Here is a 22339-nt window from a genome sequence, read left to right as displayed (position 1 = left end):
GACGGGTAGCTCCTGTCGCCCTCGATGCTACGTGTGTGAATTAGTAGTGATGATTCGAGGTCTGCTGCGTTCCTGGCACGGGTGGCCACTGAGATTATTGTGATATGATTATTTGGACTCCATTTGGTATCCCTTATTCCATTGATACCTGTCACGCATTACATTGCATTTCATTGCATTGTACTTGATTTTATTCATGTCAGTTATATTTGTCGTAATTTTTCTAGTTCGTCGTACTAGGGTCCGACCCCTGTTTTCTTTTTATGTTGTGGTTGTTTGTGATTTCATAGCAGGTTATCCAGGGAGATTTGACGCATCTGGTGGAGCGTCATCTAGTGGTACCCAGTGAGTCGAGCGTGGAGTCAAGTTCCCAGATATATGTATATATCAGTTTGGCGAGTTTTATATTTGCCGGAGTGATGCCCTGTGTATCTGTATCGATAGTTTTGGACTTTGTTTTGGATTGTTATTTGTGTGATCGAGCCTTGCCGACTCTACAAGTGTTTAGTCCTGGCCAGTGCGACTATAGGTTTGTAAATTGGGGCTGTGTCTTTATTTTCGCGTATATATTGTTGGTTGTGTTGTACAGGTTTTTGGGATGTCCTATTTACGAATAGGTCATGCCGAATTTTCTGTAGGCCCAAAACGCAAATTTTTAACTCGTTTTCGCTGTTTACATTAGTTAATCCTGGTTGTTTGATCATTAAATATTAAATCAGGACACGGGCTCTTTCAGTAAATCCGCCCCTGATCCCATGATGAATATCTATGTTATCTCATCTCCCCATCCCAGATATGCGCCGTTCATTTGCTTGGAATGATGTATTAACGATTGCCCACAGAGGCATAAACGAGTTGGTAAGACATGAGGTGACATGAGAATAAATTTTTCAGTGTTGCGAGTTCGATCCTCGTGTGGAGCATATTATCTGCTGAAATATTGTGGGGTATGTTCTGGGGTTGGCCATGTTGCTCCCTTCTTCAGGTCTCTGTCGCTCGTGCACATCCCTCGATTTATGTAACCCCGCATGAACCAATGGGCCTCTGACTCATGTGGGATGGGGTCCCCTTCGGGATCAACTTTTTTTTAATATATTAACGGTTGAATTTTCTTTCTTTGTTTATTATTATTTTTTAATCAATCTGGTCATGACTTCGGAGAATCACATTATTGATGTGCATTCATTATTCAATAAAATAACATAATATATCTGAATGAATCCATCAAAATAATTGGCATACCCCACGAAAAAAATTGCATAATTTTCAGTAAGATTGTGCTGTCGATGAAATCAGAAATCAAACAATAAAAAAGCTCTGAGGTGAGACTTAATTAAAAAAAAATGAAGGTCTAGGCTTTTCCAAGGTAGATTTTTCCACCCGAAACATAGCTGTTTTTTCCATCATCAGAATTAAAAATCACATATGTATCCCCTCTCGCTTAATTATATATTTGCTCTTATGATAATAATATACTATGGGATTTTGTGGTTTATACATATTTGAACGCAAAAATTCTGAGGTCATATCACGAATCAATTTTGTGATACAGAGTCTATGACCGTTCGCTACATGGAAAAAAAAATATTTTTATGTCAAAAATATTTCTTTTTACTGTAAATATTGATTAGATCAATCCGTCTCATATATATAAATCTATGTATCGTCTCACAACAGATCTAGATACTAATATTTTAATATCCAGTTAATAATTTATTGGATTTATGTGAATTCTTGGATTACACTGAATTATTGCCTCTAGTATCTGGCAATTGCAAGTGTGTTACAATTATTTTTTAATCTTTTTTAATTTTTTTTATCAAATCAAATAATAAACTGAGCAATATTTATCACGATCCAAACCAAATCAAATTAAATATAATAATTATATATATAACCACACACAATAAGTCATAACCAGGTCAATAGATTGAGTTCTTTAGATTTTTTAGACACTAGCTACCATTCTACAAAACCCACTATATATTTTTTAACAGATAGGGTCTCTATTTGGTCTAGTCATCAAAATAAAATAGAAATTAAAAAACTACCAATTGATCATTAAAATGTATAAATTAAATGAACAATTCAGTGTCTTTTTTATGATTAAAAAAATCAATCTTTTGATAAATTCAGGTAAATGAAATGTTTCCTCCATTACAAACATAGAATATATACTTAAAACATTATGGGGTTACACGTTACCCGCAGGGTAGTGCCCTGCGGGCGGCATGTACTAAACCGATAAATAGATGGCCAAGTTCTCTAAGTAATACACGTAACACTGTCTTCCTTTGAACACAAATATCATATGAAAATAATTTCATAAAAAAAATTATGCAAGATTATTTTTTTCTTATGATATATCTTGTTTTATCTATCACTATCGTATAGGATTAATGGAAACATTAAATTTGACGAGGACTTTTGATCGGAGCCACGATATATATTGATGGAGATTAATGGAAACATTATTACTTGGCAATGACTTTTGTAAACCATGTGTTTTTTTTTTTGCTTTTTGCTTTATTTTGTGACTCAGAATCGAGGTCTCGCGGTTCAATTTATGTAAATTACCGACATAATCGAATGGAACTATAAACAAATAATCACTAATTGGCTCCAATCTTCATCTATAAATAGAATATTTATATTACACGTAACACTGTCTTCCTTCTATAAATAGATGGCCAAGTGTGATGCCATAACCATTTGTAGTAAGTGGTAAGAAATAAAATACATTAAAATTAAAATAATTAATGGGTCTTACTGGGAAATTGAGTGCCCAAATAGAGTACAAGTCTGGAGGAGATGTGTTTCATGAGGTTTTCAGATATATGCCACACGAGATATCCAAGATGAGCCCTGAAATCATTCAAGGCTGTGATTTGCATGAAGGAGAGTTTGGAACTGTGGGATCAGTTATCGTCTGGAACTACACTCACGGTACGTTTTTTTAATTTTTGTTGGGAAACAATAATTATCCTGTCGCTTCACTCATGCATCGAGTTCATGAACGTACATGTGATCATAAAGATGGCAAGAAGAAAGTGACGAAGGAGATCGTGGAATCGATCGATGAAGAAAAGAAATCCATCAAGTTCCGAGCAATCGAAGGCGATCTGCTGGAGTTGTACAAGACATTTACTGCAACATTTCATGTGGATACTCACGGAGATATCGATTTGGTGACATGGACTTTGGAGTATGAGAAACTGAAAGAAGATGTGGAAGATCCACTCACACTCCTGGGACTTTGCATCAATCTCACTGCAGATATTGAGAGCCACCATCTCAAGCCATGATCGATCATATGATATATCCATCATGCATATATATATATTATAATGAAATAAGTGCATGGTAATATAATTAATCACACATATATTATGATGTGTTTGTTTGCATTACTTGTTATTATTATTATTATTATTATTGGTGTGGTGAAGCTCGTTTGTTGGTGTTGTATCTCGCAATTATGATATAAGACATGCATATCGCTTGAAGTTACTGATAATTATCATGTAGGGATAAATAATTTAATATAATAAAAATAAAAATGATAGTTAATATATATAGTAATTTGTTTGATTGATAAATAATATATAGCTTGTTTGATATGATTAATTAAATTTTAAAAAAAAAATTAAATAAGATGATAAGTTATTTATTTTGTATTTTACATAATTAATAAAATATGAATTATATTATTTATTGAGATTAATATCGTAATTTAAATTCAATTATTAGATTGATTTAAGATAAATTGTTAGTAAATGGATAAAAAAATATAACCAAGTAAACATGATTTTGGACAAAATTAATTATCAATGAATTAATAATATGTTTGAAATTTAAGGTGTGCTTTGCAAGAGACAATGGAATGAATATTTTCATTTTCTCCATACCTAATCATTGGAATGGAAATGATCCATCCCATGATCGGCCATTCTCATGTTGATGTGAATGATCATTCCAATATCCATTTTCGATAAGAATGATCATTCTTATTTATCTTCATATATTTTTATTTTTGCTATGTGTAGTTTATTTCAACTAATTGACACCTACAATAATTATAATGATAATAATATTTATTAGGGAAAATTGCTTTTTTGGTCCTGTATGTTTGTCACTTTGCGATTTTGGTCCTTTATATTTTCAGATTGCAGTTTTAGTCCGCTATCTTTATTTTTTTGGCAATTTTAGTCCTTTTTCCGATGTGGCGCTGACGTGGCACAAATTCAATGCTGATGTGGAGCTGACGTGTACAGTGCCACGTCAGCATTTTCGAAGAAAAAGGACCGAAATTGCCAAAAATCGAAACATACAGGACTAAAACTGAAATGTGAAAACATAAAGGACCAAAATCGCAAAGTGACAAACATACAGGACTAAATTTGCAATTTTCCCTATTTATTATAATCTTGTATATAAAATAATAATTATCATATAATTATTTTATTATAATAAATACTAATAATAATATTTATTTATTAATTATTATTAATATAATGATTTATTTATTTATTTATCTATATTTTTATTGTGTATGCATTAATTGAAATCAGTAATAATTTTTTTTGTAATATATAATTTTACTTTAAATACTTGAGACACTCTCCAGTATTGGGAAACAACTACGCTAGTTACTAAATACGAGACGGGTTTGTTTAAAAAAAAAAATACGAGACGGGTTGGGTGCAGTACTGGATGACGTTGCTTAGTTTATTATTTGGATAATATTATGTGTACATAAAGTCTAACATAGGGGTGGTTTTTCGGTATACCTTACTACAAATATTGGTATGAAAAAAATTCATACCGATACCGATAGTAAAATTCTGAAACTTTGGTACGAAAAAAATCCATATTGATACTGTATAGATATCAAAAAAAAATTCGGTATACCGAAAAAATGTCTGTATATCGAAAAAATTTCGGTACGATATGTCAAAATTTCGGTATTTCGGTACGGTATGTCAGCCCTATCACTCTTACATAAAGAGTTACACGTCTTATTCTTTGTCTTGCTCAAAATTTTTTTTCACTAATATATTATTATTTTTATTTTATTACTTACTTATAGAATTAATTTTATCGAGTTCAACAAAATCATTATTTTATAAAATTTAAAAAAAATAATTATGAAAATATATATAATTTTTTATTGAGTTCATAAAAAATAATAATTGTTTATTTTTTTATAATAAATATATTTTAAAATTTTTAAAATTAAACTTTCAATTTTAAATCATATATAAACGAGATTTTATTATTATGTATTTAAATTAAAATATATTTATTATTATTATTATTATGTGTAATAATTAATATTTTGTTAAAAAAACAAAATAAAAAATTAAATCATGTAGGTTTGGGTTGATCGGGTTAGTCGAGTTCGGGTCGGTCGCTATTGATTTATTCGGGTTTGGTTTGAGAAATTTTTGAAAAGTACTTTTGTACTTATTTATAGAATTAAGAAATATTTACTATATTTTTATATATTGTATGTTTGAAAAAAAATATTGTAAATTGTATGTTGGGAAATTTAGTTTTGGTATTTACAAAACAAAGCCAAACTAATTAAGCATCTACAAAAAACCAAACTGATATACAGAGGTTGATGACGTCATGATGACCTACAAATACCTCGACTAAACTGAATCTATCAGTCACGCTAAAGGAACACAATTCAGTTTACCTTGCTAAACTGAATTCATCAGTCCATCCTTACTCAACTGACTATCTCAGAGATACTGTGAGACCCCGTTTCTAATATTCTAAACTCAAATAATTGAGCACAATCGAAAACCAAGAACCCCGGAAAAAGAATCATTTTTTTTAAAGGAACTCACGCGCACCCGCGCCAGACCATGCGCGCCCGCGCGGTAAAACTCCCGCGCCCGCGCATAGACATTGGGCAGAAAACCAAAATTTCTGCACAATGAAGCGCGCTCGCTCGTCAAGTCGCGCGCCCGCGCATACTTCTCGGCCAGCCACGTGCGCCCGCGCGTAATCCTCGGGTTGCTGAATCCTGGGCAAGAAAATATTGACTCTACAAGTTCAAAATGATAATCTAAACAACCAAGGTTCCAATCATAACTTAAACATGAAATAAGGCGTTCGAAACACCAACAGAACGATGTTTAACAATACAAGTTTGACGGTAGTAATCGTTCGACTAAACAAAATAGAATACAAGTCCAAAAGCAACCCTACGACACACGAAGTCTCACTTCTATCATCTCACCCCGAGCTAACCCAAATGACTAGGTCCAGCTCCTGATGCTCCTGTTGCCAAGTACACATACAAACAAAGACAACAGCCGGATAAACCTGTTAGAAATATAATTTCTAAGTAAAAGAGACAGACATACAATATCGGTTAAACATCTCATATCAAAATGTAACAATCATCAATAACTCAAAAGAAAGTGAATGTATGCATGGCTTCAAAGCTCGGGACTATCAAGTCAGATAATCGAAGTATCAATCGGTATTCGGTTGGGATCCCGGGGCCAAGTCTTCACAACAACTCATCGACACACCCATTCGGGGTGGAAGTCGTTCAACTCAACCCCTAGACTTTAGAGCAACTATAAGAAGTATTTTGGCACTTGGAAAATCTCGAAATCCAAGACCACTTCAATATAGCTTCCTAAACCGTCTATTTCAAAACGAATCGAATATTCGGCTCAATATGAATGCAAGTACAAATAAAATAATCAATCAAGTTCATATAAGCAAATAACATGTAGTATGTGATTTTCGGGGCTCGAGAATCAATCGAACTCGAGTATTCAACCCCATTCAATTCAAAGTCATCTTTTACCTTTCGAGTTCGTCGAGGATTCAAATCTGAAAATAACAACGAACTCAAATAAATAATCAATCGAATCACAACAATTCAAAACAAAGAAATTCAATCAATATACCGTCTTCAACTCTCGATTCGATTCAACTTCCAAGTTCGATTCAAACCCGAAACTCCAATTCAAAATCTGAAAATGAAGATCATATGGATTCGGTGTCAATCCAACTCCTCAAACAAACCCGGAAATGAACCGAACAAACAAACGATAATCCAAAACTCGATTTCGACGGCATAACGGCTATAACCAGTCAAACCAAAAATCTCCAATAACAATAAACAACTCCAATCAACTCATATCAACTTATCAACTAACCAATCAATCAAAAATCCAACCAAAACCAAGACCCCATTCTCGAATTAATGCCTCAAAAATCATATAAAATCCAAAATTCGTTCTTTTTCCAAACCGACTTCGAATACATGATCTATACTAGCTCAGGAAAGACATACTCCAATATTATCAAATTCTGACAACTCAACAAAATCGAAGTTCAAGAGATCGTAGCAAAACTTACGTCTAAAAGAAGCCCTCGTTGCGGTGATCGTGAATCTCAACTTGGAATTCAAATCTAACGGTCGGATCGAGCGAATCAAACGGAAAAGAAGCTTGAGGAGTCGACTTCCATGGCTTCCGGGAGAGAGGAATCGATAGAGAGAGGGTAGGGAGGAAAGAATGAGAGGTATGGGTGAAGTGATGGGTCAAGTTGCTTGATAATAATAATAATATCCAACTTTTGCATTTCAGTCCTTTATTTCTCTAAAGTTTGCAAAAAGACCCCCTGCGAAATATCAAAACGATCCTCAAATACTAAAAACCCTGATTATCTTGATTAAACTCAATTAATATAAAATCGGGGCATTACAGATACAAAGCAGTTTATCCTGCTAAACTGAATCTATCAGTGTACCATTGCCCAACTGATTGCGCAAATAAATTCATAGTACTTCCGGATAAGATCGTTCGTACTCTGACATATCTGCAGAATGTAGTGCCGCGATACTAAGGGAATGTCGGCGTCAGAGATTGTTGATGATAGTGACAAATCCAACGGGAATAATTTGAATCCTATCTGAAGAACACTTTGAAATTATGACCGTTGCAAACCAAAGCTTATAAATAGGGATCTTGATCAAAGTTCAAAGAGGCTGATATCTCTGCTATTGCTAAAATTTCAAAGAAGCATCTTACGCTCAAGACTTGATCAAAAAACTCGAAAGCACAAACATTCAAAAGCATCATTCTGACCATTGAAGGGTCGATCTTTGTGCTAAAAGATTTCGAGTTGTATTTATTCTACTGTAAAATCAGTCTAGGACTGAAACCAAGGTGATATACTAGGAGTTCTTGTTTAGGCAGTGTTTAAGTCCTAAATCGGATTGGGTTTGTGCAAATTGCTTGTATAAATCAAAGTCTTCTAGTGAATCCTTCCGAGGTGGAAGAAGGGATGACGTAGGAGTGTTTGAAATCTCCGAACATCCATAAACAATTTCTTGTGTCATTTCAGTTTACCATTCATCCTCATACTTCATACTTACTCCTAAACTGATTTACACTAAGTTTTTTAAATCTGTAGCTTGACATCTTTTCGCACACATTCTGTTTGCCAAACTACATTGGACATTAAGATAAGCCTTGAACTCATTATTAAATCGATCGAGTTCCATTTTACTTAATTAAAATAGCTTGAAAGTATATTCACCCCCCCTCTAGACTTTCAACCGATCCTAACAAGTGGTATCAGAGAGGTTATTATCTTATTCTTAAAACACTTAAACAAAATGACTTCATTTAGCAAAATTCCTATGTTCTCAAAGGAAGATTTTGATGACTGAAAAATTCGCATGCAAGCACATCTATCAGCACTAGACGATGACATGTGGTTTGTTATCACTGACGGACCTCTTGAGATCACAAAAGTCAATACTGTTATAGCCCTCTCTGGAGGTGGTCCACAATACATTGAGAAACCTAGAATTGAATAGACTGCTGAAGACAAAAAGAAGGCAAATCTGGACAATGTGGCTAAGGATATCTTGTATAAAACTCTTGACAAGAATACCTTTAGAAAAATCAAGACATGCAAGACTGGAAAAGAGATTTGGGAAAAGTTGATCCAACTTTGTGAAGGAAATGAACAAACAAAGGAAAACAAGCTATCTGTAACTACTCAAAAATTTGACAACATCAAAATGAGACCAGGAGAATCAATGACAGAGTTTGATGAAAGAGTAAGCAACATTGTTATTGAGCTCAACGGATTGGGAAAAACATATCCCAACAGGGAAGTTATTCTCAAAGTAATTCGAGGCCTTCCTAAAAAATGGGATGTGAAGACAATGGCCATGAGAGAATCGAAGGACCTGAACAAATTAGAATTGCATGACCTGTTTGCAGATCTAAAAGCATATGAATTCGAGTTACAGACTCGAGAGGAAGATCAGTCTACCTCACAATTGACCAAGGCCTTGACTGCAGTAAAAATTGAGTCACCGGCCAAATCAAAAAAGTCAGCAGAACAACTGAGCAGTGATGCCATGTCCTTGTTTGTAAAGAATTTTGGCAAGTTCATCAGAAGAAACCAAGAAGGATCACATAGAAGAAATCTCCAAAAGAAAGATTCAGTTGAAGAACCAAGAAGCTGTTTCAACTGTGGAAAAATAGGACATTTCATTACCGATTGCCCCAAACCAAAGAACTTTGACAAAAGAAAAAGTTCAAGGAATGATAGATATATCTCAAGACAGAAGCATGAAGCATTGGTTGCAAATGATAGCAAAACCAAGTGTGCAGAAACAGACAGTGATTCAGAGGGATCAAATGGCTCTTCTAGCTCAAGTGATGATGAAGAAAAAGTCAAATGTCTTATGGCAAACGATCATGAACTTCCATCCACCAGTGAACAGGTATTTGATTTTGGTTCTGAGGAATTTACCAGAGAAGAACTAATCAAAGCTCTTCATGATATGGCAAATGAATATCATCAACTTTCCTTAGCATTCGATGAAGTCAGAGCCAAGCAAAAGGATCTGCAAGACAACTCAACTGAACTCTCCTTTGAACAATCAGTTGAGATAAGCTGTCTTGAAACAGAGATTGCTGTGCTCCGAACGGAGAATGAACAGCTCAAGATTGATATCAAGAATCTTACAACAGTAAAACATAACATGGATGAAATAATAAGATCATGGAATAAATCTTCGAGCCTGTTGACAGAAATGAATGATTCACAAAGACCACTCCATGACAAAACTGGTCTTGGTTTTGGTAAGACAGTGGAAACTAGTGAATCAAGTACTCTACCCAAACTGAATATGTGCAAAGGTAAATACATAAACTTTGTACGAGCAGTTAGGGAACATGAAGATGAAAAACCTATTCTGATGACTTGGCAACAAATAGAGCAGATGAACAGAATAAGATTTGGTATTGGCTTCAATCCTCATGAAACTAAGGCAGAGATTGCTAAAAGTCCTAAACAGACTAATTCATATCAACCTAATATCATGAGAGGAAATAGAAATCAATACCATAATCAACATCCAGTTCAAAAGCGATATAGAAATATCAAGGATATTGAAAAAGTCAAACAACATACAGTTTCACAAGCACATTACACTCCACTATCTAGAGCATCTAACTTAGTATGTACCTATAGGAACACAAAAACTGGCAAACTAGTTAAAGTATTCCAGGTTTGGGTTCCTAAAGGATTAATCCCTCGTGGACCCAAATAGATATGGGTACCAAAAGTTATTCAACCTTGTGAATGCAAGAAGCAGGTATCAAGAAAAAAAAAGAATAATCATGGTACCTAGACAGTGGATGCTCGAGACACATGACTGGAAATGATAAAATATTATCTGAGCTTGTTGAATTCAATGGTACCATTATCACCTTTGGTGACAACTCAAAGGGTAAGACCGTGGGTAAGGGTAAGATTATCCACGACAACATTATCATTCAAGATGTCCTATTGGTTGAAACTCTCAAATATAACTTACTCAGCATTAGTCAAATGTGTGACTATGGGCACTCTGTTGAATTTCAAAAGTTAAACTGCATTATTAAGGATGCCTCTGGTAACATTATTTTGACAGGAAATCGATATGGAAACACTTATAAAGTATGCTGGAATATTCAGTCTAGCAAACCAGTTTTCCTCGTAGCTTCCAATTCTAAGCGCAACTGGATTTGGCACAAGCGACTGAATCATCTTAACTTCAAATCAATTGCCAGTCTGAGTAAGCTCGAGCTAGTAACAGGACTGCTTAAAATTGATTTTTCAAAAGACAAAGTTTGCTTAGCTTGTCAATATGGGAAGCAAGTTAGGTCATCCTTTAAAAACAAGGGTTATAACTCATCTTCCCGATACTTGGAACTGTTACATATGGACTTATTTGGTCCAATCCCAATAACAAGTTTAGGGGGAATGAGGTATACACTTGTCATCATTGATGATTACTCACGTTTTACCTGGGTCATTTTCTTGAAATCAAAAGACCAAACTGCTTCTCAACTCATAAAAATCTTTAAAAGACTATTTAACGAAAAATCAAGTAATATTGACAGAATCAGGAGTGACAGAGGAACTGAATTTTGTCAATCAAACTTTATCTTCATTTTTAGAGCATTATGAAATCAAACATGAATTCTCAGCAGCTAGAACACCACAACAAAATGGTGTCGCAGAAAGGAGAAATCGTACTCTTAAAGAAGCCGCGAGAACCATGTTAGTTGACTCCAAGATTTTTCAAAAATTTTGGGCAGAAGCTGTGAACACTGCTTGCTACACTCAGAACAGATGAATGATATGCAAGAAATTTTTTAAAACCCCATATGAGATCTGGAATGGCAGACAACCAAATGTATCATACTTTAAGATCTTCGGGAGTAAATGCTTCATCCACAACAATAGTAAAAATCATCTGACTGCATTTGATGCAAAGTCAGATGAGGGTATTTTTCTGGGATATTCCTCAATCAGTAAAGCTTACAGAGTCTTCAACAAAAGAACTCTAAATGTTGAAGAATCAATTCATGTTATTTTTGATGAAGATCTTACTATTGATGTTGCAACTAATACTCATCAACTCTCAGATCTATTTCAAAAAATACAATTGGACAACGATAATCAGGACGAAAGTGAAGACGAAGCTTCACCACCCACAAGAACTCTTCAATCTCCTAAACCGGAACTAGTTGATCAAGTAGTTGAGGATCTTAACATTGATCAATCAGTTGATACTCACCAAACTCACACAGTTGAGGATATTGAAGAACATCACCATGAGACCACAGAGCTTGACCAAAATAACGTAACTAGTCAAGATCCAGAAGCACAAGTGATCAGTGGAAATCAGTCTAATACTAGACTGAAATGTTCCAAAAAACATCCATTCAATTCTGTTATTGGTAATCCTTTAGCACCTCTAAGGACTCGAAGACAAATGATTAAAGAACTTCTTTACGTAGCCTTTATATCTCAAGAAGAGCCAAAGAAAATTGAAGAAGCATTGGCTGACAGTTGTTGGATAGATGCAATGCAAGAGGAGCTAAATCAGTTTACTAGAAATGCAGTCTGGGATCTCGTTCCAAGACCAACACATCAATCAGTCATTGGCACTCGATGGGTCTTTAGAAACAAGCTCAATGAAGAAGGAACTGTGGTTAGAAATAAGGCAAGATTAGTATCTCAAGGATACAGACAAGAAAAAGGAATTGACTATGACGAAACTTATGCACCAGTAGCTAGACTGGAAGCAATAAGAATATTTCTTGCGTATGCTTCATTCAAGAACTTCAAAGTTTATCAAATGGACGTTAAAAGTGCTTTCTTGAATGGAAAACTCCAAGAAGAAGTATTTGTTGAACAACCACCAGGATTCACAAATCATCATTTCCCAGATCATGTGTATCATTTAAATAAAGCTCTTTATGGACTGAAACAGGCTCCTAGAGCTTGGTATGACACTCTAACCAAATTTCTTCTTGAACAAGAATTTACTATAGGCACAGTTGACAAAACATTGTTCAAATTTACGAAAGGCGATCACACTCTATTAGTTTAAATATATGTTGATGATATCATCTTTGGGTCAACTAACCCCAAATTATGCACTAGATTCTCAAAGCTAATGCAGGAAAAATTCGAGATGAGCATGATGAGTGAACTGAATTTCTTTCTTGGATTACAAGTTTGACAAATGGACAATGGAACATTCATAAGCCAAACTAAGTATACCAAAGAATTAATCAAAAAGTTTGGTATGGAAAACTGCACAGTTGCAACAACTCCCATGGGTGCATCAATCAAACTTGATAAAGACGAAGGGGGAATATCAGTTGATGCTACAATGTATCGAGGTCTAATAGGGTCATTGCTTTATTTAACAGCCAGTAGACCTGACATTGTTTTTGCAGTATGTTTATGTGCAAGATTTCAATCAAATCCTAAGCAATCCCACTTCATAGCTGGAAAAAGGATACTGAGGTATCTAAAGGGAACTCAAAATGTTGGCCTATGGTATGCTAAGCACAACTCCTTCAATCTAGTTGGATACTCAGATGCTGATTATGCTGGATGTAAACTGGATAGAAAAAGTACTAGTGGATCATGTCAATTCCTTGGGGATAGACTGATTTCATGGTTTAGCGAGAAACAGACATCCATTACTATATCTACAATAGAAGCTGAATACTTAGCCGCAGGAAGTTGCTGTGCTCAACTGCTCTGGATTCAACAACAATTGAGAGATTATGAAATTGAAGAACATGACTCCCCAATATTCTGTGATAACACCAGAACAATTGCAATTACTTACAACCCCATTCTTCACTCGAGAACGAAGCATATCGAAGTTAGGCATCATTTTATCTGAGATCATACACTCAAGAAGAACATTCGACTGGAGTACATTTCCACAGAGCAACAGACAGCAGACATCTTCACAAAACCTCTCCCAGAGTCTAAGTTTTCTTTCTTTCGAAATATTTTAATACTTATTAATTTAGATTAAAATTAGTTTATCCATTGCAACTTGTCTACACAGTTTAGTATGATCTAAACTGAATTCTCCGCAGGGTCTTTAAACTAACTCTCTGGTGTTATTTTAATTGTTGATAATTCTTTTTTACGCATATTTTAAGGGGGAATTTCTTTTGCAGGTTATAATATAGACTCACATCAAACAAAATAAATTATAAACAACACATTCAAAATAAAAATGTACTTTATTAATAAACTCCTTTTACAATATCTATTTCTATCTCCACAGCCATTTTAAGAAGGCGAAGATGCTCCTCCAAAGGGTCATCTTCCACTTCTTCCAGGCCATGGAGAAGGGTTACCACCCTTAACTCCTTTTTCAAGAGTAGGAGTTGTATGCCCTTACGACCAAGGATATACGTAGTATTTTTGATTTCAAGCACTTGTTTGTATTTCTCCAGACGTCGCACCTCCTCAGGATCAAGTGCATCGGGACCTCTAAACTGCATCCGAATCAGTTTTGCTTGAAGACGAGCAACTTTCTCCTCGACAAAACTCTCATGAGCAACCCTCCAACTATCCATTTCTTTTGCTTAAATTTATGTTTATTTGCACTTCACTATTTTTTTGTCTTATATAGACTGATAGTCCGGATATCGAAGAATCTCTCGCATTTATTATATTAAGAATATAAAAATTCTCTTACATATAAACTTTCACGAAATAAGGCACTATTTATGACAAGAAAATCTCTGAAATACTGATTGCATGTAATCATTACCTGATAACATAGTTTCTCGTGCCCTTTAGTAGTTCAGTTTACCTTCACTTAGTTAACTACATTACACAATATCAGTTTAGGAAAAATCAATTTATACACCATATCAGTTTAGGAACAATCAGTGAATGAACAAATTCAGTCTAGTTAAATTAACTATTTTATTAAAACTTCATAATCAAAAAGGTTACAATCACACACTTTTTATCTCCCTCATCTTGATAAAAACTTCATAACTCCAGCTTGTCACCCATGCTCGAAGAGGAACAACAGTAGGATCAGTTAGCTCATCAGTTGCAATGCAAACCAATGTGATGTGCTCTTTACTAAGCATCATATAGAGAATATTTTTATCCTTAAAAATATCTCTGGGTGTAAAAGTATCCAGTGCTATCATGTAGTACATTGCCCTTTGAGCTATCTCCTTTGCATCCTCAAATTTTCTCGGAAGAAATTGAGCATGATGATACATATGAAGCTCTTCAATTTTTAGCCAGACCTTCATTACTTTTTCAAAAACACGTTCTTCAATCTTCCTCTTCTCAGCTTCAAAATATTTTTCACGACATGCTTCACATGCCACATACGGACTTTGACCAAAACCAAACAAGGGAATATTATCACTCATCTTTTTTTTAGCTATCATATAACAACTTCACCTTTTTTATAGGTTTATCTGTAGCGTGTTTAGAGGGAAATATGTGTACTATCTCCCGCCTTACTGTACTATTAGATTTGAATTTTAAATTCCTTTGACAGCCACGTCATTCCTGTATCGTATTGACCAAGTCTCCTGTTTTATTTTACAATAACTAAGTTCTTCAAAGAACCCTAAACTTACGACTAACTTCTCTTCCGATTACTCTATTGATTCACAGGAAAAACTCTCGATGGCTACTTCATCTGCAGTTTACATTCTCAATGCTCTTGCAGTTGATTTTGACTCACTAAATGGAATGGGCAAACCAGAAATATCCAAGGTCTGCACTGCTTTGGAACAATCTGGACTTCGTAAATTCCTGGATATCAAAAACTTGAATATCTATCAAAACGATCTCCTATCTCTATATCATAAATGTAAGCTCGGTGATGATGGAATTTTATTGATATCTCTCGGAGGACATACGGTTCAGATCAGCGAAGGATTCTTTGCCAGAACTTTCAGTTTACCTACATCAGGTAACACTGATTTCAACATTATCTCAACTACTGATATCACTGAGATGCAAAGTCTGTTTTTGGGATCAAGTCAACCAATTTCTCTATCTGGACTCAAAAGAGACCTTAAACCTGAATATCAAATGTTAGCTGATATTGTTGCCAAAAGTATTTTAGCCAAAGGAGGGTCCTTTTCTAGGCTAACTGTTGGAAAGTTTAAAGTAATGACGACTATCATGAAAGGTGTAAAGATCAATTGGAGTAACATTCTCTTCAATATCTTTGTTCAAATGATGACACCTACAAAGCAATCTTCTGGTTATATTCTTCAAGCCAATCAACTTCTTGAAGCCCTGGGAATTACTCTTCAAACTTCCTCCCAACTGCACAAGTTTAGAATTCTGAATCATGAATATCTCGCAAGCTTTCAATCCAGAGAATCAGCTGACTCAATGATTGCAAAAGTACAGAAAACACCAACGAAGAAGTCTATAAAAAAAAAAAAGAAATCTTGTCATTTATGACAGTGATGAAACTGACAGTGAAGAAGTGGTTAAACTGTCTCAAACCAAGCGAACAAGAACGTTACAAACAAAGGCTGTAACTTCCCCATCTAAATTGATCATTTCCTTGGTTCCTAAACCAGCTAGTTTGATCTCAACTGAAGATACTCACCTCATTGATAAAACAGCTAAGGAGTTCACAACCAAAACTGATCCAAAAAGAAAGCAACCTATGATGATTGAACCACTTCAGCGACTTCAAACATCTCTAGAAATCCCAACACCCGAAGATTTGAGCACCGTTTTTAAAACTCAAAAATCTACCCTGCAGTTTATCTCACCAATTATAGCTCTGCCTCCAGCAACACCAATCGATGGTCTATCCTCGAAACAAATTGTTGAATACACTCACTCAGGCTTGGACTTGGTTGCAGGAAGTTCACAATTAGCATCATCCTCAGACCCTGACAGACCATCCAATGCCATTCAACTACAAATTGACTTGACCATGGATGAAGTAATTAAATATGCTGAGAAACGCACTGCTGAAATCTTTGATACTTGGCATCAATATAGGACTTTTACATTAGCTAGACACTTCACCAAGAAAGCTGAGCTATCTAAGTTTGTCAAAACTGAAGAGATTGTGCTAAGAGTAGTCAAGACTGCCAATATTCAAGACGCTTTGATGAGAAAAAAGTACTTCTATGATCTCTTACGGATAAAGAAGCTAGGAGAAATTGTTGGTGAATTTCAAAGCAATTATGATCCATGTGCTAGAACTTCTTATGAAGACAGAGCCATATTCACTCAACTGCAAACTTATCTCATCCAAATCCAAACAGAAGTCAAATTCTGGGAGACTGATCAAAATTTGGAGATTCCAGAAGCATTTGAATGGAAGAAACACAAAGCTCATTCCTCATCCAAACCCAGACAAAAGAAGAACAAGAAAAGTCATACTTCAACTGAATCCTCCAACCAGTCTATTGATCAGGCGTTTGATGAACTTCAAAAAGAAACTTCAATTGCTCCGGATACAACCATTGAGCAGCAATTACACTCTTCAGATATTGACAAAACTCTACCTGAGCTTCAACTTATGCATGTTGATGAAGTTGTCTCTTACATTGAGACAGAGAATAACTCAATGTTATCAGCGCCAACTACAGAAGAATTTGTATCTCCCGTGTTCCTTCAAAAAGAACTTGAAGAACCTCAACAAATCATCATGGACACACAATCTTCTCCAATTCATGATCAAACAGACGAGTCATTCATTTTAACTCAGATGGAAATATCAGAACCACACCTGTCTCAAGTAAATGAGTTATCAAACCCCGTCGAATCAGTTATGACAGAACCTAAGGAAGTCAGTCAGACTTTGGACAATCCATCTCAACTTAATGACACACCTGTTCAAACAGAGTCTGTTACGGAGGAAGCACCCTCTAAACTCACTTCAACTGATGATTCTTTGGTTCCACCAGTTCATCTTGAGGACAAGGAGTTGCAAGAACCGATGAATGAATCTTCCCCAAATGAACAAATTATCAATGATTCATCTTCTCTTGCCAAAGTTGTTGAGACAGAGACTTTACCTCAAACTCTAGCAATGATTGTTCAAACAGCTCCTGAATCATCAACTCATCTGGACAAGGGTAAAGGAAAGGTTGAAATGCTCACAATTACTCCTTCATCTCCTCCTAAAGGACAGAAGCAAGATTTTTCCAAAGAACATCTTTTATTCTCTGACAAAGGACTTCCATCTCCAACATCCACAACTGAAGATGATTGGTATCAAACTCTTTCTCAAATTGAGAACTCAGTTTATGTCATGTCCAAGACTGTCACCAGTCTTAAAGAAAATCAACAAACTACAGACAACAACATCTCCTTTTTGAGACAATCGATGAATGCTGAGTTTGGAAAACTTCAGGAAAAGCTTGCACTACTGGATAAGCTCCTAGAAAATTCAAATCAATCAACTAGCTCATTGTCTCATCTGCAAAACTCTCATCAGTCTTTGGAGACAAAAGTTGACAACTTGAATGACTTTGTTCAAACACTTCACAATTCAGTTCAGTCCAATTTTCAAGGGATCTCTCGGCAACTGAACTCGTTAGCTGACTTATCTCAGAATATCTTGCGAGCTCAACATGAATCTCAGGCTCTACAACGCTCTAATTCAGTGGCTCATCCACCAGCTCGTAGTTCAGCATTTCATAGACCATCTTCCAATCGGCGATAGTTCTTTTTCTCTTACATCAAGAACATTATCTTATCTACTCTAGTATTTCTCAGTTTATCAAAAAGGGGGAAAGAGTTCTTACGACCTTGATTAACTTTGCATGATAATGAAAATCAGTTTTTGATGATAAACAAATATATATCAGTTTATGATGAATGATAATGAATATCAGCTTATGATATGACAAACTGAAATGTTTTGATAAACACCAAAAAGGGGAAAATTGTTGAAAAATTTAGTTTTGGTATTTACAAAACAAATCCAAACTAATTAAGCATCTACAGAAAACCAAACTGATATACATAGGTTGATGACGTCATGATGACCTACAGATACCTCGACTGAACTGAATCTATCAGTCACGCTAAAGGAACACAATTCAGTTTACCTTGCTAAACTAAATTCATCAGTCCATCCTTACTCAACTAATTATCTCAGAGATACAAAGCAGTTTACCTTGCTAAACTGAATTCATCAGTCCATCCTTACTCAACTGATTATCTCAGAGATACAAAGCAGTTTACCTTGCTAAACTGAATTCATCAGTCCATCCTTACTCAACTAACTATCTCAGAGATACAAAGCAGTTTAGCTATCTAAACTGAATCTATCAGTGTACCATTGCCCAACTGATTGCGCAAATAAATTCACAGTACTTTCGGATAAGATCGTCCGTACTCTGACATATCTGCAGAATGTAGTGACGCGATACTAAGGGAATGTCGGCGTCAGAGATCGTTGATGATAGTGACAAATCCAACGGGAATAATTTGAATCCTATCTGAAGAACACTTTGAAATTATGATCGTTGCAAACCAAAGCTTATAAATAGGGATCTTGATCAAAGTTCAAAGGGGCTGATATCTCTGCTATTGTTAAAATTTCAAAGAAGCATCTTACGCTCAAGACTTGATCAAAAAACTCGAAAGCACAAACACTCAAAAGCATCATTCTGACCATTGAAGGGTCGATCTTTGTGCTAAAAGATTTCGAGTTGTATTTATTCTACTGTAAAATCAGTCTAGGACTGAAACCAAAGTGATATACTAGGAGTTCTTGTTTAGGCAGTGTTTAAGTCCTAAATTGGATTGGATTTGTGCAAATTGCTTGTATAAATCAAAGTCTTCTAGTGAATCCTTCCGAGGTAGAAGAAGGGGTGACGTAGGAGTGTTTGAAATCTCCGAACATCTATAAACAATTTCTTGTGTCATTTCAGTTTACCATTCATCCTCATACTTCATACCTACTCCTAAACTGATTTACACTAAGTGTTTTAAATCTGTAGCTTGACATCTTTCCGCACACATTCTGTTTGGCAAACTACATTCGACACTAAGATAATCCTTGAACTCATTCTTAAATCGATCGAGTTCCATTTTACTTAATTAAAACAACTTGAAAGTATATTCACCACCCACTCTAGACTTTTAACCGATCCTAACATTGTATCATAGATTTTCAACATGTAATAATTATTTTGTAAAACATTAATTTTTAAAAATAATATTTATTGTGTAGTAAGTATATTTCAAATTTCGTACAATTAAAATTTCAAATTTAAATTATATAGAACTATATAAGTTAAATTTTGTTATTATGTATTTAAATCAAAATATATTGATTATTATTATGTTTATTTAATTGTTTTGTTAAAAATAAAAACAAATCAAATATTTTGGGTCCAACCCGAACCCTAAAACCTCAACCTTAATCCAATAATTTTCTGGTTAACTCGGGTCGGATTCAATTTTATCATCTCTAAAACTGCACAATAAATAATAAAATAAATAATAATAATATTTTCGTTAATAGTTTTTTTTAGCAAGACAATTAAACAATTGAAAATAAAGATATTTTAAAAGAATTTTAATATAATTTTCTAATTTATAGGGCGTGTAAAATTTTATCTAAGACTTTATGTACACATAACATTATCCTTATTATTTATATTTTCACTATCCAAATTAAATCAAATCAAATCAAATCAAATAATTATATATATATATATATATATATATATATATATTATAAAAGTAAACACAATAACCTGCAGGCCAGTGGATTGAGTTGTTTAGATTATTTTAGACGTACACTACCATTCTACAAAGCCCACTATATAATTTTAAATAGATAGGGTCTCTATTTGGACTAGTCATCGAAATAAAATAGAAAGTAAAAAATTACCAATTAAGTGGTTATTAAAATGGATAAATCATCAATTCAATCTCCTTTCTATGATTAAAAGAAATAAATCTTTAGATAAATTCAGGTAAATGAATTTTTTCCTCAATTATATAAATATATCATATATACCTATAACATTATCAATCGCATTTAAAAATAAGATTATACACATTAAATGAAGACATGCACAGAATGAAATATTACAATGGACACATAATTAATGTGTACGCAAACACATAAACATATCCACGTTCGAATTTAATGAATACACATAATTTTTCTAATTATTTATTTATTTTTTTGCTCAATAATATATAGAAGTTTTCAAAGTCATACGCGTAACGCTGGCTTCTATCAATAAATAGATGGCCAAGTATAAATATGGGTCGATCAGAAATAAAATACATTATCTTCAGGTTAGCTAGCTGGTGTCTGGAGATTGAGATCATCGATGGGTCTTACTGGGAAATTGAGTGCCCAAATAGAGTACAAGTCTGGCGGAGATGTGTTTCATGAGGTGTTCAAATATATGCCACATGAGATTTCCAAGATGAGCCCTGAAATCGTTCAAGGCTGTGATTTGCATGAAGGAGAATTTGGAACCGTGGGCTCTATTATCATCTGGAACTACACTCACGGTACGTACGTACGTTCATTTTTTTTTTTTTTGTTGGAAAACAATAATTGTCCGCCTGCATGATAAAATAACGAGTCATGCATAATCTTGTGATTAATTAATTAAGATGGCAAGGAGAAAGTGGCGAAGGAGATAGTGGAATCGATCGATGAAGAAAAGAAATCAGTGAGATTTAAAGTGATCGAAGGTGATCTGCTGGAGTTGTACAAGACATTTTCTGCAACATTTCACGTGGAAACTCACGGAGAAATCGATTTGGTGACATGGACTTTGGAGTATGAAAAACTGAGAGAAAATGTGGAAGATCCACTCACACTCTTGGGACTTAGCATCAAACTCACACAGCATATTGAGAGTCACCATCTCAACCCATGATCATGCATTATATAGTGTGATGAAAAGGCTTGTTGGTGTTGTATCTCGATCGCAATAATCATCTGATATTCTAAAGTCAATAATATTATATGGTTTATTTTCTGTTTATTTTTTTTGGGGACAAATTATAGCATGAAAGTAATTAAACCCAAAGCAAAGCACATTTATAATAAGCGATTCTTATAATATTAATTTTTTATTGTGTGATGAGCTAGCTGTATGTTATATATTGTTAGACATTGAGTTTAAAAATATGTGAATTTGAAGTAAATATATTGGCTAATGGACAATCTTGTCGACTAAGATTTAGAAAAGAATTTTGAATTATCATTAGAAATTTAATTTGTTTTCACATCCATTAATTGGATTAAAAATCATTTAAATATTATTTTAAATCAATAGCAAATTTGAATATATAATATAAAAGGTAGTTAGTTACGTTCGAATCTATTCCACCGAATTCATTTATCAAATCAAAATGTAACGTAAACACAACCTTATGCAATAATTATTAAGTGGCATTATTTAACCAAGACGTGTTTTAATGTAAAAAATCCCAAAATTCCCCATCATCATCATCATCATCATCA

General features: G+C 34.4%; 4 protein-coding genes across 4 annotated transcripts; all 4 read left to right on the top strand.

Annotated features, from left to right (window-relative positions):
• The first annotated feature begins 2680 nt into the window (after positions 1–2680).
• LOC140884111 (kirola-like) lies at positions 2681–3510 on the top strand. The gene is made up of 2 exons (XM_073290785.1): positions 2681–2946; positions 3037–3510. The coding sequence occupies exons 1-2, from the start codon at positions 2760–2762 to the stop codon at positions 3303–3305; spliced, it is 456 nt and encodes a 151-aa protein (XP_073146886.1). The 5' UTR covers positions 2681–2759; the 3' UTR covers positions 3306–3510.
• A 5575-nt stretch (positions 3511–9085) lies between these two features.
• On the top strand, positions 9086–10612 carry LOC140878273 (uncharacterized). Its single transcript, XM_073281871.1, has one exon. It carries the CDS (start codon positions 9086–9088, stop codon positions 10610–10612), a length of 1527 nt encoding a protein of 508 aa, XP_073137972.1.
• A 101-nt stretch (positions 10613–10713) lies between these two features.
• On the top strand, positions 10714–13756 carry LOC140878272 (uncharacterized). Its single transcript, XM_073281870.1, has 3 exons — positions 10714–11312; positions 11734–12657; positions 13105–13756. The coding sequence occupies exons 1-3, from the start codon at positions 10714–10716 to the stop codon at positions 13754–13756; spliced, it is 2175 nt and encodes a 724-aa protein (XP_073137971.1).
• A 7399-nt stretch (positions 13757–21155) lies between these two features.
• Positions 21156–21851, top strand: LOC140884322 (kirola-like). Its single transcript, XM_073291042.1, has 2 exons — positions 21156–21375; positions 21481–21851. Exons 1-2 carry the CDS (start codon positions 21189–21191, stop codon positions 21747–21749), a joined length of 456 nt encoding a protein of 151 aa, XP_073147143.1. The 5' UTR covers positions 21156–21188; the 3' UTR covers positions 21750–21851.
• Positions 21852–22339: the final 488 nt, after the last annotated feature.

Source organism: Henckelia pumila, chromosome 2, assembly GCF_033568475.1.
Source record: "Henckelia pumila isolate YLH828 chromosome 2, ASM3356847v2, whole genome shotgun sequence".
In the NCBI taxonomy this organism is placed as follows: domain Eukaryota; kingdom Viridiplantae; phylum Streptophyta; class Magnoliopsida; order Lamiales; family Gesneriaceae; genus Henckelia; species Henckelia pumila.
Note: the sequence above shows the minus strand (reverse complement) of the source record. Positions and strands in the feature narration are given on the sequence as shown.